This window comes from Stegodyphus dumicola, chromosome 5, assembly GCF_044657685.1.
Source record: "Stegodyphus dumicola isolate Sdum_Otavi_A_Nest chromosome 5, ASM4465768v1".
In the NCBI taxonomy this organism is placed as follows: Eukaryota; Metazoa; Arthropoda; class Arachnida; order Araneae; family Eresidae; genus Stegodyphus; species Stegodyphus dumicola.
This window is the reverse complement of record NC_140772.1, coordinates 62,215,971-62,232,500: the sequence shown is the minus strand read 5'-3', so window position 1 is coordinate 62,232,500 and position 16,530 is coordinate 62,215,971. Positions and strand designations below refer to the sequence as shown.

At 30.8% G+C, this 16,530-nt stretch overlaps 1 protein-coding gene across 1 annotated transcript in view; it reads right to left on the bottom strand.

Moving 5' to 3' along the window:
* Ltn1 (E3 ubiquitin-protein ligase listerin) overlaps positions 1-16,530 on the bottom strand; it is a 198,853-nt gene that overhangs the window by 53,379 nt on the left and 128,944 nt on the right. The window contains exons 19-21 of the mRNA XM_085816712.1: positions 13,553-13,680; positions 549-654; positions 103-244 (exon numbers count right to left, since the gene is read on the bottom strand). Of these exons, the coding sequence (XP_085672838.1) occupies positions 103-244; positions 549-654; positions 13,553-13,680 (376 nt within the window). The remainder of the gene's footprint in view (positions 1-102; positions 245-548; positions 655-13,552; positions 13,681-16,530) is intronic.

The following is a 16,530-nucleotide window of genomic DNA, read 5'->3' as shown; positions in this document are numbered from 1 at the left end:
AAGGTATGAGGACCACAATTAAAAAAAATAACAAAAAGTAAATTTGGCTTGTATTTTGGAATAGTTATTCAACATTGCATTAAAAATATTTAAAATACATACTTTTAAAAGTGAAATTAGATGGTCAACAAAGAAATTTAAGTCTCCCATGTTTATAAGACTTGAGTCGCATTTTAAAATAGAAGACAAAATTGCTGTCATTTGCATTGAATGGAGAAATTTTTCATCCTCAACAAACTTCAAGCTAAAATAAAAAATTTTTAGGTTAAAAGAGTACACTGGGCAATTTCATTTTAACACATTATTGTATCTATAATTTTTCATGGATAACATGCAAATGTTTTTAAAGATAGTATTCTGAAAATAAATGTATCATTCTGATTTCTTAAATTAATATACATCATAATGTTTACAGTAAAATCTGCATCTTATTATCTAAGTTAAAATTACATGCACTAAAGAGTCATTATAAACTATTGCTATGGAAATAGCTGAAACAGTTTCGAATCAAGAATTATCAAATATACTAAAAATATAAGGATTCTTACTTCACTATCTTGTTAAATGTATCAACTAATAAACTTCGTGTTTCTACAGGAATAAATTCAACTCCCAGTAAACAACAACAAAGTTGTGAAATTTCACCTAAAATTCCTATTTTTTTTAAAAAAAGAAATAATATATTTAAACATTCATTGAAATTTATCATTTATATATTCTACATGCAGCAAATAGATTTTAAATGATGTTACACAAAGATCTGATAAGATTTTTACAGATATGCTCTCACAATTTCAGAAAGAATTTTTAAAATGGATCTTATAGTTTATTAACGTAGATATTCTTTTAGCTGATACAAATCAGTGCTGATAATAAACTATAATAAGGTAATATCTGATAATACACTACAGAGAAAAACTTTCTTGGAAGTTTCTTTTAAATTTCTTGACAGGGTTCGTAGCCACATTTTAGTTAAAAAAAAATAAGCACCTATAAGCACTTTTCAAGCACATTTTAAGGAAAAAATAAGCACCTGTCTAATTATATTATACACAACTGCATAACCTTAAAAGAAAAATCAGACTTGTAATTTAAAATATGAGCAATGCAATATTTATTAAGAAAATGAGCATTACCTCAACCACAGAAAACAATTTAACTTTTTTTAATTTTAAATGACAGTTCAATTTACAGAATTAGTTTACAATGAGAGGGAAAAAACTATGCAGAACTAAACTATATTACAAGATTTAATGATGAAATTTCAGTTCAAAATATAGAAAATAAATAATAAGCCATATTAATTGTATCGTTTGGCACCTAATAATAAATGCAATTTATTTTTCCTCTCATATTAATATTTAAATAATTTAACTTAATTCAATCAAAATTCTGAACATTTTCTAAATTTTCATTGCATAACAGTTTTCCCTTAACATATATTCCAAGCAAAGTAATTTAAGTAAAAAAGAGGCACATTTCTGAAATCAGAAGACGGGTAATTGCTTCATGCAGTCTCTTTTAACAGTAAAAGCTTAACTAACCCGCATACTCGGAAATAGCCGAATATTCCGGATAGTAACTAGAAAAAGAGATGTGGGGGAGATTGTAGCCGTTCTTTAGATTTCTCGGCTAAATAAATGACTTTGACATTTCGATATGTGCATCATATAAAAATAGATCAAGGGAACTGAGAAATATTCTGCTTAGAAAACACAGTAAAACTCTTTTAAGTGTTCATCAAAATCAATTATCTCTGCAAAATACCGCAAACGTCCGTGCGGCATAATTCTTCCGCATGTGATATTACGCAATCGGAATCAACAGCTGCCGGTATTCAGAGAATAAAGAACTAAATAAAGGAAACGAAAGAGACTTACTAATCTGGGGTGTTTCTGATTCTAATTTTCAACAGACTGCGTTAAATTTCCGGAATAGAATCAATCTTCGCTTGGGTTGGGTAGACGGCAAAAACTTTTAATAGTTCTATTCAATCCAGATTGGACAGTGACAAAAAAAAAAAAAAAAAAAGTCCGCTGCTTCAATATTAGAGATTTTGCGGAGAAAGGGGAGAGAACCTCCCAACCTCCGTACTGTGTAATGTAAAAAAAATAAATAAATATTTTGACTATTCGATTACTTTCCTTTTATTTAAGCCATTCCGAATATTATTCCCTAGAAAGCTAATCTGTGTAAAAAACACACCCATTTTTGAAAATTTATCTATACTTCAGCAGTTACTGCAACTATATTATTATAAATATTCATGCATATGCTCATAATATAATATAAGCATAACAATCATAATAACCACGAATATGAACTGACCACGCGGAACGAGAATGCGATCTACCACTTTCGTAATTCTTTGACTATAGAACGATGTGCACCTGTCTGTACTCTCGCGGGTACCTTAGGTTACGCTAACGCAGAGAAAGACGCGGAAAGCAATTTCCGGGAGTATGATTCATCATCTGACGTTGCATATAAAGAAGAAAAGTTGTTTATTTAGTTTCGGCTTTGGTACGGGAAAAAAATGCGCGTTCATTAAAAAAAAAAAAAAAAAAAAAAGCACTAAAAGCAAAAAAATAAGCACTAAAAACAAAAAAATGAGGGCTTTAAAGAAAAAGTAAGCACCTATAAGGGCATTTATATTTTATTTCCAAATATAAGGACTTATAAGCACTTGTAAGGACCGCTACGAACCCTGCTTGAACAAATTATATATACAGTACAAAGTCCGAGATCCGGACGTCCAATATCCGGAATGATCTAAAATCCGGACCTCAAAGCCACAAACTTTTTTTGGGGGGAGGGGCATGCTTTACACATGCACATTTGATTTTTCCTTTCATAATAAAACATGTGGAGATTTCCATTTAAAAATTCCAATTCTTAATTTCACTTATGCCCCAAAATAAAATACCTCATTATGAAGAAACAATAATGTAAGCATAAACTTGTGAGCTTAATAATTTGGCTACATAGCTGAGTATCTGCTTGACATTACATCTCAAACCAAAACATTCACCTACTAGTATTTTATATCCATGACGCAGACCTGGCGAGTCATTATTTACTATATTTTGCTTTCAATACATGAAAGCTTCAGTAATGACTCATGCAGTGACGTCTAAACATTTTTTTTTATATTAGTAATTGAATAACTAGAGTATGGCAACCTTTTATGCCAACATTACACTTGATGATGATTATAGATTTTTAAATGCTCTAAGAAATGTTGATGAGGAAAAATTTCTTTTCGCACACTAAAAATAGATTTTGTTAATGAACTCATAGGTGAAAAGATTACATTTAGTGCTATTTTAATTAAGAATAACTGATGTGTTATTCACATAAAACCAGAAGCAGTTGCAGGAGTCGGTATTCTCAACACAGCAATTACAGGAATTGAACAGTGGAACTTAGTAACCGAACAAGAAATTATGTCTGTTTATAGAATTAAAAAGAAAGTACACTCAAGAGCCAAAATATTATGACCACCTGCCAATAACGAGTTGGGCCACCTTTGGCACGCAACACAGCTTCAACCCGCCTTGGCATGGATGCCACAAGTCCTTGATAGATGGCCGGAGACAGATTGTACCAGATGTTGTAGCAACGGTCACGCAAATCTGAGATATTGCGAATTGGTGGTCTTTGACCTCTGAGCTACCATCCCATGACATCCCAAATGTGTTCTATCGAATTGATATCCGGTGAGTTAGGCGGCCAGGACATTAACTGGAAATCAGCATCATGTTCCTGGAACCACTCCAACACAATTGTAGCCTTGTGACATGGGACGTTGTCCTGTTGGAACATTCCATTTCCAGCTGGAAAAACAGAGGCCATGTAAGGGTGCAACTGGTGCGCAATGATGTTCAGACACCCTGTAGCATTCATGATTTTCTCTACCACAACTACGAGTCCCAGAGACGCCCAAGAGAACGTCTCCCAGATCATAATACTGCCACCATCGGCCTGTGTATGACCTACTGTGCATTGAGGGAGCAACTGTTCGCCTGGAAGACGGTGTATCCTGACACGGCCATCGGCGTGGTGAATGACAAACCGTGATTTATCTGACCAGGCAACTCTCTTCCACTGATCCATGGACCAGTCGCGATGTTCCAGGGCCCAGCGCAGGCACAGTTGGTGATGATGCTTGGTCAGCAAAGGCACACGAGTGGGATGTTTGTTGCATAGCCCCATATCCAACAGTGTCCGCTGAACAGTGTGCTTTGATACTTTTCTACTTGGCCCTGCATTGTATTCGGCTGTCAGCTGAGCCACTGTCTGGCTCCGGTTTTGCTTCACCATGTGAGACAGTCTCCGACGACCTTTTACTTTGATAGCGTGTGGACGTCCAACACCATGTCGTCTACTGCTGGTTTCACCATCATTCATCCACTTTTCATACGTACTAACATCTGTAGATAACGAACAACCCACGAGTCGTGCAGTTTCGAAAATACTTGTTCCGAGCCTTCGAGCCATTACAATCTGCCCTCTATCAAAGTCGCTTAGATCCGCAGTCTTTCCCATCACACACAGAAGTAAGTGAAAAAATGATTCTTCAGACTCTCCAGCAGCAGTTAAATACCACTTCCATCTGATCACGTGCCTTCCACGTCATCCAGGGGCGTTCATCGCAAAATGTAGGGCTGGTCATAATGTTTTGGCTCTTGAGTGTATTAGCACAAAAAAACAAAACAACTTACATTGAAAGAAATGTCTAATAAATTAAACAAATAAATATTACGCTTTTTTTTTCGTAAAATTTGATACCTTTTAAAATTTGATACCTTTTAGATCATAAATGCTCTTTATTTCATAAATTACGATTTCATACTTTTAATTATACAGTCAAAAGTCGTTAATCCAGACGCTCATAATCCGGAATGATTTATAATCCGGACCTAAAAAGTACAAACTTTCTGCGCATGCGTCAACGCATAATGCGTTCACGCATGCACGTAATATTTTTATGCATGTGCGTAATTATTTTTACTCATGCGCGTAATACCTTTACGAATGCGCATAATATGTTTACACATGTGCGTTTAATGTATAACGGACAGTATAAGCTAAGCTAAAATTATCTAATTATCTATTTCAGTTAATGTTGCAGATTGCGTTGTTCCTTAATCTTCTAATTGGATCCGACTTTTTTTATTTTTTTTTTTTATTTATTTTTTTTTTTTCAGGCTGTTAGAGCAATTTTATAAAAGTAAGCTTGAACTTTTCGATTATGTCAAAAAGAATTTCTGATTCTGGAGCTACCAAAGGATCTACAAAGCGAAAGCATGTTCCGATGTCCATAAAACAAAAAGTGGAATTGCTATAAAAAATGGATAAAGGCATATCCTTTGATTCTCTAATCCGAATATATTCCGAAATATGTTTATCAATTTCACGCTGTTCTGCCGGGGGAAGGGGGGCGAGGCACGCAATGAATTGGAAGTTGATCTGTCAGCACTATCCTTATCTTCAAGACAGATGTTTTTATTTTATTTGGCTTATAATTCCTTACTAAATGTAGTATTTCATCTCAATTTACTCCGTCTTTGATATGATTTAAATCAAATTCCTCGTCATTATAATTAGCTTCCGATAGTGAAGAAAGTAACACTGGTTATTGAAAACAAAAAAATTTCGATTGACAAATTAGTCGGTATTCTCGACACAGCAATTATAGGACTTAAACAGCGGAACTTACATTGAAAGAACTGAAAATTACTTTAAAAGTAACTGAACAAGAAATTATGTCTGTTTATAGAATTAAAGAGAAAGTATTATCACATAAGACGAAGCAACTTAAACAACTTACATTGAAAGAAATGTTTATTTAAGTAAACAAATAAATATTAAGCTTTTTTTTTTTTTTTTTGTAAATTTTGATACCCTTTAGATCATAATGTTTCTTTATTTCATAAATTACGGTTTCATATTTTTAATTTTATAATTTCTGCATGCCATTTTACCAGATTTAAACTGATGATCTATAATCCGGAAAAATCGAATATCCGGAATCGCCGAAGTCCCCACGAGTCCGGATTAACGACTTTTGACTGTAATAGTTCATCTGAAAATTCTGGCCCTTCCCCAAAATTCTTATTATAAACATTAGAATAATCTTAAATAAAGAGAATTCTATACCTTTAAAATAATAGAAAATGAAAGTGAAAAACAAAAGTGAAAAAACAAAATGCTTCAGTGAAAAATTTTTAAATTTAAATGGGAATCCTTAAACAGAACAACCAATGAACTAAGTTGTAGTTGAAAAACCTATTTAGAACATACAAAACGAAATTAAGAACTCCCTTCACTCTCATTAGACTCTAGTCTAAATTTGAGAGGCGATACAGAATGATACGTACATTTTTGCCATCTTGGTTTCATTGGTGAAACTAAAAAACTTTGGCAAGAAATTAATCGCTCAAAAGCCTAAAATCTTGTGCATAAATGTAATTTTCAAACTAAAAGGAAACCGTTTAAATATTTCAAGGAAAATTTTATTTTATTTTTTTAGTCAAAGAAACAGAAAGCACACTAAGTGAATGAAATTAAAGTAACATTTTTACTCTTGTAAAACACAAAGGGAAATAAATAGAATTATTTAGTGTAAAACCTAATAAAATTTAGATATTCTTATAAAAGAATTCTATTTTTTAAAAGTATTGAAAACGAAAATGAAAAAACAGAAGTGGAAAAACAAAATACTTCAGGGAATAATTTCTTAAATCAAAATGTTTACCTTTAAACAGATAATCCAATGAATTAAGATGTAGTTGAAAACCTATTTATAATACACAAAAAGTAATCATGAACTTCCATCACTCTCATTAGACTCTAGTTTAAATTTTTGAGGCATTACATAATGGTATGTACAGGTTTGCCATCTTGTATCCATTTTATTTATTTCCATTTTTGTTTTGCAAGAGTTAAATATTGCATGCATGCAAGTTCATAATAGATTGAATGCACACAGGTTAATAAATTCATTTTATCAAAAGAACAACTGCAGTTTGAAAACTTCTGGAACTTTCCACAAAAATACTGGTAAAGTTCTTCCCAGTATCATAGAGCACAATAAGTAGTTACACATCAAACTACTAACAACATTAAACACAATACAATGTGTTTAAAATTTCTTGAATAGTCTTGCCATTATTCAAGAAATTTAACAAGGATTTTAAAAATGAGACTTTATATTTGCATTTCAGATTGCACACTACAGCATTTATAGGCTAAATGATAGACGTACAACTTGGAGGAAAGAATAATACAGATACTCTATCTTTCACTAAAACTTCAAGTGAACTCTCGAACTACAATCAGGACAATTTTTGCGAAATCAGGTAAACCAACCGAATTCAAATGTTGCACAGCCTCAGGTATGAAATGAATTTCAAATCAATAATTTATTAAAGCTTGTGTCTTTTATACTCTTTCATTTGCGCAATATACAATGGGGAAAATCTTTACTCCTTTAAATGCTAGAGGTCATGTATTTTTTTCCGATTATGCAAAGTTTACACTTCCGTGTTCCTGCAGCATTTGTGCATGCTAAAATTGTTAATCTTGCTTCAGAATCTGACACTTGTTGGATCCTTTTCTGTAGAGACAGCCAAGGTTTTTGCAGTACATATTGCCAGAATAGACCAATTTCATCAGTGCTGTAAACAGAGCTGTGGATTCCGTAGGAAAAATGACCGATGGCAGCTTATTGTTTTTAAATATAAAAGAAGTAACAGCTGCTACAGATAAAATTGATGGCATAGCAGATTATTTATATTAATTAGCATTTACTATGAAATGGAAAAACTGGTATTAGTAATTTCTAAGAAACAGTAGAGCTTCAGCAAAATCCTCTTTGACAAAGGACCATAGATCCAATTTGATAAACTTCAGAGTTGAGAATCATCTTTCCACACTAACTTGAGTAAGAAAAAGAACTATTACTGTTAGGGATACTTGTTTTAACTTCTCAGGATAGATTTGTATAACTTCTAAAAGATATGTCTTGCAAGAGCGATCATATTTCTCTATTCCTTCAAGGGCTGTGTAGAAATCTTGTTTGTAATTTTTCATTTTTATATCTAAAGGTTCTTTATTTTCATTCACTTTGCCTAAGCCTTTTCAATATTATACAAATATTTCTCAAAAACTAATTCATCATTGAAAGATGATAATAGAGACTCAGTTGCAATATCTGCAGTCTAACTGTCCTGATTTGAATATTCCAATTTTTCTGAGAATGATTTCATTCTTAGGGAAAGCTTATAGATGGCTTTCTTTGCCTTTTTAATTTGTTCATCATCCAGCAAAATTCGGTGTTTTGAATCTACATATATTGATCCCAGTGCAATCTGTCTAGCAAACTAATTTCTCTTTTTTTTTTTTTTTTTTTTTCATTGAGGAAATGATTCTTCCTGCAATAAGACCTTCCATTTTAGAAAGAATAAAGATCACATTCTTCTATTCTCACAGAAACAAATATCCTGTTAATTCTCCAGACTGTAGCTTTAATGTGGCTATATATGGTGTAGAAAGAAGAGCTTCCAATTCTGCAAGATCATTCCACAGTCTTTCAGTTACTGAAACGTTACAGTTATCTAAATCTTTTAGAAAACTTCTTAATTCTAACAAAATCTTTATCGTCAAATATGTACTTCTCAATCATGTTGTTTGATCAATAATTTCTTTTTCTCCTGGACCCCTAAGAATGGCATTAATTTTAGGAGTTCTTGCTGCTACTGCTGTTGCCTTATTTACCAGTGAGAATTGTAGTATGAGATTCCTTCAGCCCATCACTTAGCAAATTGCAAGATGTGGACTGCACAACGCATCTGTTTGATTTGACAAGGTTTGATGCCTCTTCAGCAACATCATCTCAAGCTTCATATGAATATTTTTTAGAAGTTTCAATATCTAAAGCAGTCCTTTTTTCATCTACTTTAACAATTTCTTTAGCTTCAGTATTTTAACCATAAGATACTTTTGAGTTTCAGATTCGGTGACTTGAGATGCATTTTGCAGCATTGCACTCCTTTTTCTTGTGAATTATGCTAAAATAATGCCATCCATGAGCTAAAGAAGTAACTAAATGAATCAGTTCAATGAATAATGGTAAATATCATATCCATTGTTCAAAATGGAAAATAATGATAATAAAATAGAAAATAACTAAATATTTATTTATGTACATAGTCCATAAATAAAAATAATAACTCAGTTGTTCATTAATATTTTTTCAATTCACTTTGATTTCATTTCAAATTCAAACTCTCTAACAAAAATCTAGAGTCGTGTTTTTAGCTACTTCAACTCCCTTTACCCAAAAATCTGCCCAACTCTGATACTGACTCCATGACTCCACAGCCATCGTTGTAAATCTGTTCTGGAGATAACTTTTCACTATTAATGAGTTCAATGAATTAATTTATCTGTAAGTAGTTCAGCAGCTTCAGTATCAACTGAAGCTTTTCCCCTTGAAATTTTTTAATTTGGTTAACGAACCAGTCAAACATGCACACTCAGTTTTTAAGTTAATTTCTTCATGAAATATTTTGGCTTGTGCCATTAGCATTGGACCCGTCAATGGCATGCCCTCACTACAGGGCATTCTGACCACTACAACCATCACTTTGTCAAGATGATCACTTTTAGCATTATGAATAATTTTTCTGTTACTCATTGTGAAGTGTCGGAATCCATCTGTTTTCCTATGTCATATAGAGTTGACTTTCCAACACCATAGTTCTTTCATAATTTTGGAGACAGATATACTTTTATCTCTTATGCAGCAATTCCACTTTTTGTTTAAAGGACATCGAAACATGCTTTCACTTTGTAGATCCTGTTGCAGCTCAAGAATTAGAAACTCTTTTTGACATTTTCAAAAGTTCAAATTGTAATTTTCATAAAATTTCATATATAATAATACGGATCAAATCAGAAAGTTAAGGAACGGCATAATCTGCAATATTAACTGAAATTCCTTAGAATCAGTAAAGAATATTTTAGCCTGGCTTAATAGCATCCGCTACAGATTATTGTATATGTACCATGAGACTGCCGACGAAAGACAAGTTGTTCTACTAAATTTTGTCTTGCTTCTATCATGCACTGAGACAATTAAGCCTGAAATGTATATCAGCTTAGTTATTTATTATACTTATGTCTATTTCTTGAACATGCTTAAGGCTTTTCTGAGTTCTGAATAAATAAATTCCCACATATGCTTAAGGCTTATCAAGGGCTCTTCGCCAAATATTTTATCTACTCTGTGGGTCCTACATTCTGCTAAGTTCCTCCCTAATTTTTGCTGCCTCTAAATTTTGGGTCCAATGCTTTGCCTAAATTATAAAAATTTTGTCATCCCTTAATTTTGTTGCTCGGTGCTTCTCTAAATAAAAAAAAATTTGGAACCATTCTCTTTGTTTTTCAATTACTAATATATATATATATATATAAAAAAAAAAAAAAAAAACTTTAGGCATCGCTGCACGAGTCATTACTTAAGTTGCTATGTGTTAATAATAAACATGCAGTGATGAAAGTATAAATAATGATTCATCGGGTTGGTGCCAGGGATATAAAATATCAGTAAGTGTAAAATCAATGAAGTTTCTATGTATAATGTTTCGGTTTGAGATGTATGACAAGTACATACGAAGCTAAGGTGCCAAATTATTGATTGCACAAATATATGCTGAAATAATCATTTCTTCTATAACAACGTATTTTATTTAGTGCTAAAGCGAAATTATCTCCACGTCTTATTCGGAGAGGGACACACATAAACACAAAAAAAAAAAAAAGAAGTTGGTTGTGGCTTTAAGGTCAAGATTTTAGATCATTCCAGAGATTGGATGTCTGAATCTAAGATTTTTGTAATGTGTATATATATATCTATATTCTTAGAATGCACAATGATTATATACTTTCTTATGAAATCAAATTATTTTTTTTATTTTTGAGCAATGAGTTTAATCAATTTTTTTAGTTGCTCTTTTAATTTAATGGAGGAATTTTTAATTCCTTCATTATAAATGCTGAAAATCAAGTCCTTCTTCTTAATGTATTATTTAATTTTGATTTTTCTTTAATTTTATGAGAAATGGCAAAAGTATTGTGATAACCCATCCTAAATTTAGAACACACTAAGTGTAAACACTATTTATTTTATGTTACTGAGTACTTTTTGCAATTTTCCCCATCACTAAAATGCTCAATGAATACGGAAATTGTACAATTTCCTCTTTCCTCTGGCATTTCCTAAAGTATAAGAGCAGACTATATCTTTTCATTCAGAAGGAAAAACTATTCTGCTTACTGATTCCTCTTCCTAATGAAGAGAGGGCAACATAATTTCTCCTTTAAAAGTCTTTTTCACATAAAATTAATGAAAAAAGAAAGCTGAATGTTAGAATTATCCATCTTTTGCAGTTATCAAGAGGCAGGAGTAGTATTTACACATTTAATTTACCCATACAAAAAATAGAAATAATATTCTTTTTATTTGTAAATGATAACATATTACAAGATTTTAACAAGTGGCACTTTTCAAAATGCAAATTAGACACTGTATAAACTAGTACATCTAGGATAGCAAGCATGCAAAAAATATTGAACTTCAATAGTCAAACTTGCACACGCCTTTATTACAGGAACTTTCACTTTCTGTATTCTTACAAGATAATTTCTATTGGTTTCGCTAATGTTGCATAGTTTTTTGAAATACAAAGGTCTCTTGAGCACATATGGACAATGAGTTACATTCTAAAACACAGAAATATCCAGTATAACAAGAGAGCAAATGCTATGTTTACATCCTTAAAAATGGTCACATATATTATTACTTGTTGCACAATATAATACTTTTTCAAGAATGAGTAAAGAATGTTAATCTGTTTTAGAACTGAAACAAGGTATTTTATTTGCCCTTTTTTAACAGTAATTTTTCATTTTAAAATCATTTCTAAACAGCAAGTTATTTCAACTTTTCACTGGCAAACTGTTATTTGCTGAAAAGAAAAGGAGGCAAATAAATTTTAAAATAAAAATTAAATAAAGTAAAAATGTTCTAAATTAATGTGTTTTATTATGCATATAATAATGCATATAAATGTCTTACAATATTTTAGCTGAAAATCTGATATAAAATATTTTTAATAAGAGAATCTAAACAAAAGGAACTCAGCATATTATAATTTTAAAAGATGAATGGATTATTGTTATTTTTATTTCCTTGTACGAAGTAAAAAGGAAGTATTGTAATCGCGAAAAGTTTCAGGCAGCATATTTCAACAAAAATATCCATTTTGACCGCTATCGAATGCAATTTAAAGATTTTTTGCATGACATCTGTACGTAAGGAAAGAATAAAAGACTCTTTTCCTCCAAAAAAATTATAAAACTGCTTTAAAATGAATCCTCAAGAGAATTTTTTGTGGCGCCTGTACGAACATATGTATCTTGCATAACTAAAAAATGAGTAGCCTCAGAACGTTGAAATTTTGTATACAGGACTGCTATAGCATGTAGACGTGCACCTCGTATTTTGGTTGCAATCGGCCTCACCAAACGTATATAAATATATTTATACATATATCCACTCTGTTACCCGGCTCAGTGATCTCAGTTTCTTTACTCTTATATGTTTGTAAATTGTACATTTTTTGCTTTAAAAATGATTGAATTATATTGCTCTTATCTTCCGGTTAAGATTTTTATGCCTTTAGTAAATATGTATGCAATATTTTTAGAATTATCAACAATGTTAAAGTTGTTTGTAATATTTTTAGAATTATCAACAATGTTAAAGTTGTTTAAGTGCCGCTAAGCCTTTTTTTGATGGCGGTCATTGCTGGTTTACATTTGAAACAGCAGAATAGTGGATTTGTTGCCAATCTAGAGAAACTTAGCTTCGCAACAACAAAGATAACACCTTCATTTATTATTGCCAATTAAATCATGCTTAATCCTTCCTGGAATTTTTTCGAGGAAATAAGTGTTAAAGATTTACTTTGTAATTTTTAATATAGATATTCTGAATTTTTATGTATTTTTGCCTTCTCGCGAAGTGAAAACTGAATTAATTGAATGAGAAATACTCAATTGTCTGTGAAAAACTGTTTCATTTTTGTTTTGTTTAATTTCTTTTATACATCATTCTAGCTTTATTATAGTATTTGAATAGAACATGTGGCAACGATTAGATAATTCTGTTCCTTAAATGATATAAATTTTGTGCATTCTGAGTTATAATATGAACAAAATATAATACTGTTAAGTGTACCTAGTGCCAGAGTGTCGTTATGGTAAACAAATGCAGTCGAAGTAGATTTAATTCAATCCAATAAGTTTAAATGAAATGCAAGAAAAAATGCGTATAATTTAGTATTCCATACAAAGAAGTCATGTGGTGTACACATCAGATTTTTTAAGGAAAAAAATGTAGAGATGAGTTTTTGCTACAGATAAGACATATGAAATTATCATGCATATAATAATAAATTACTAAATCTAATACATATCTTACCAACTGTTGATTCAGTCTCCATTTTTGAAAGCTCTTGTAACAAATGTGACAGATGACAAATTTTTTGTCTTTGCTCAGTATAGCACAAAAGTATTTGAATAGTTACATACTTATTGTCACTGTCATGCCTAAGTAAATAAATAAATAAATCCATTCATTTTAATTTAATTTAATGTATTTTATACTTTGTATAGGAACTGCATTAAAATTTGACAGGAAATGGTAATATGTAACACTGAATGCAACAGCACAATAAAATTTAAATGCACATAAGTTTGCAGCTAATATTTCATGCACAGAAATTCAGACAAATAACACATGATCTTTATCAATCATTCATTGATAAAGACATATCCAAATTATAACAAAAAAAAAATTATAATCTTTAATTTCACTCATAATTCTAATTTTAAATTTTAACAACTTTTATCGATTTTTTCCAATATACAGAAAATTATATTTACAATCACTAAACAATATTAAACAGCTGAACTAATTAAATTTCTAGTGTTATTAAAACAGGTAAGCAGAAAAAAATGCTTACCACAATGAAAAAAAAAATGTTCACATATAGGTCTAGAATTGGCAAGTTTGATTTAGATATTACTAGCAGCTTTGTTGCCAGCCTTCGTCTGGCTTTTAAATGTACCAGAAAACTGGCTGAAGGAAACACCAAACATTAAATTTAAAAACTGCATAGAATTTTACTCTGCAGAACTACTTCATAAAAAAAAGCTATTATGTATAACAAAATTACAATGAAATAAGCAATATCCCTTAATAGAAATATTAATTATCCTAATAAATAAATTAACCAACTTCTCTTTGCAAAATCTTAAGAACTCAAATGGTATAAATGTTGTTAAGAACTTTGTTTCCTTAAAAAATCACTCAAAACTTTTCAATATCTTAAAAATAGTGAAATGAGCAATAAATAACATAAAAGAATGCAAAAAACAAAAACTTCTGAAAAGCAAAGTATAATTAATAATATTTTATCTTATATTTTGAAGAGAAAAAATTACAATTAAATAAGCTATATCTCTTAATACAAATATTAATTATCCTAATAAAAAAATTAACCAACTTTCCGTTAAAGAAAAAAAAATCATGCAAAACTTTTCAATATCTTACAAAAAGTGAAATAAGCAAAAAATAACATGAAAGCAACTCAAAAAACATAAAATGCCACGCAGAATTTCACTCTGCAGAACAACTTTATATATATAAAAAAAAATAAATAAATAAATAAAGATGCATTATATATATATATAAATGACAATGAAATATGCCAATCTCTTAAAAACAGTGACATAAGAAATACGATGAAATATTGTTGCCAAACCCATATTTCTAAAAGAATGAAACTAATCAAAATGATGCGATTTCATCAAAAATCTGTCAACAACAATAAGACTGTTGCCAAAACCACATTTTTAAAGATGTGAGATGTGAGAAGTATATTCGGAAGCTTCATTTAAAAAATTCTTTAAAAATACAAAATTTTATTATTTTTCCAAAATTCTTTTTGTAAAAGCAGTCACAAGGATAAAAGTTTAACGTATCCGAAAATCAAAGAAAAATAAACTGTACATTTTTAAAAATAAACATTTTTAGAAAAAATCCCTTTGAAAAGGTGTTAAGCTCACTTTGTTAAATAAATTCATATTTAATCGATTTATTGAAACACGAAATTTATTTTAAGTTCATAAAATAGCTAAGTGCCTACGTTTCATGACGATGGGAAAAAGGTGTAGAGTAAAATCTCGCTTTTCTTTAGCCCATTATGTCTCAAAATGACCCAATTTCATCACAAAACATTAAATAAAAAAATTCTTATTCAAATTTTGAAAAAATCGCTTCGAGGTGCACTGGCTCTTATCTAGATGCACCTGTGTACCAAATTTCGTAGCCGTGGGTCTATTAGCTTACGCGCAGCGCGAACGAAAGACACACACAGACAGACTCTTTGTTTTATTATATGTAGAGATAGAAATAACAGGTCACTAAAATTCTTTGTAGATTGGCTACTACAGTACAAAGTATGAAACCTGAACTCATTGGGACTTCGGCGACCTCAGATTTGGAATTTTTCTGGACCTTCAGTTTAAATCCAGTAAAATGACATGTAGAAATTATAAAATAAAAAATTAAAAATAAAAAAGAGAAGCATTTATGACCTTAAAGATATCAAAATAATAATAATAGTAAAAAAGCATAGTAATTATTTGGTTGTTTTAATGAACATTTCTTTTAATGTAAGTTGTTTAAGTTACTTTGTTTTCTATGCTAATACTTTAATTCTATAGATAGACAGAGCTTCTTGTTCAGTTACAAATTTTCACAGTTCAAGTTCTGCAACTGCTGATGTCAAGAATTCCTACTAAATTGACAGTAAAAATTTTTTCGTTCTCAACAACCTCTCTGTCTTTTTCTACACTATCGATAGAGATATTTCCTGGATTTGCAACCATATCATAGATTTCACCATCTGTTAATTGATTGATGATTGGGGATCACAAATTCTATTAATTGGAAAATTTAACTTTCTGTTAGCTATACCTGAAAACCTTTAAATTTGCAACTATCATCATAAAGCTTAATTAGCATCTGCTGTACACTTTTGTTGATGTAGATTAAGCTTAGCGACTAATGACATGTTGTTATGCTAAATTTTATCTTGTTTCTATAACATGCTGATGAAGTTAAGCCTGAATTATATTATTTATTATATTTACACCTATTTCCGACACATGGTTAAGGCTTATTTGAGTTCCAAGCAAATAAATTTCTACTTATGCTTAAGGCTTAACCAGGGCAAACCCTAATTATTTTACAGTCTGGTGCAGACAGTGCTGCAGGTCTTAAATTCTGCTGTTAAGTGCCTGCCTAAGTTCTAAAATTTTTGCATCCCAGTGCCTTCTCTGAATTCTAAAGATTTTGCCATCACTTAATTTTGTTACTATTAAGTGCTTTCT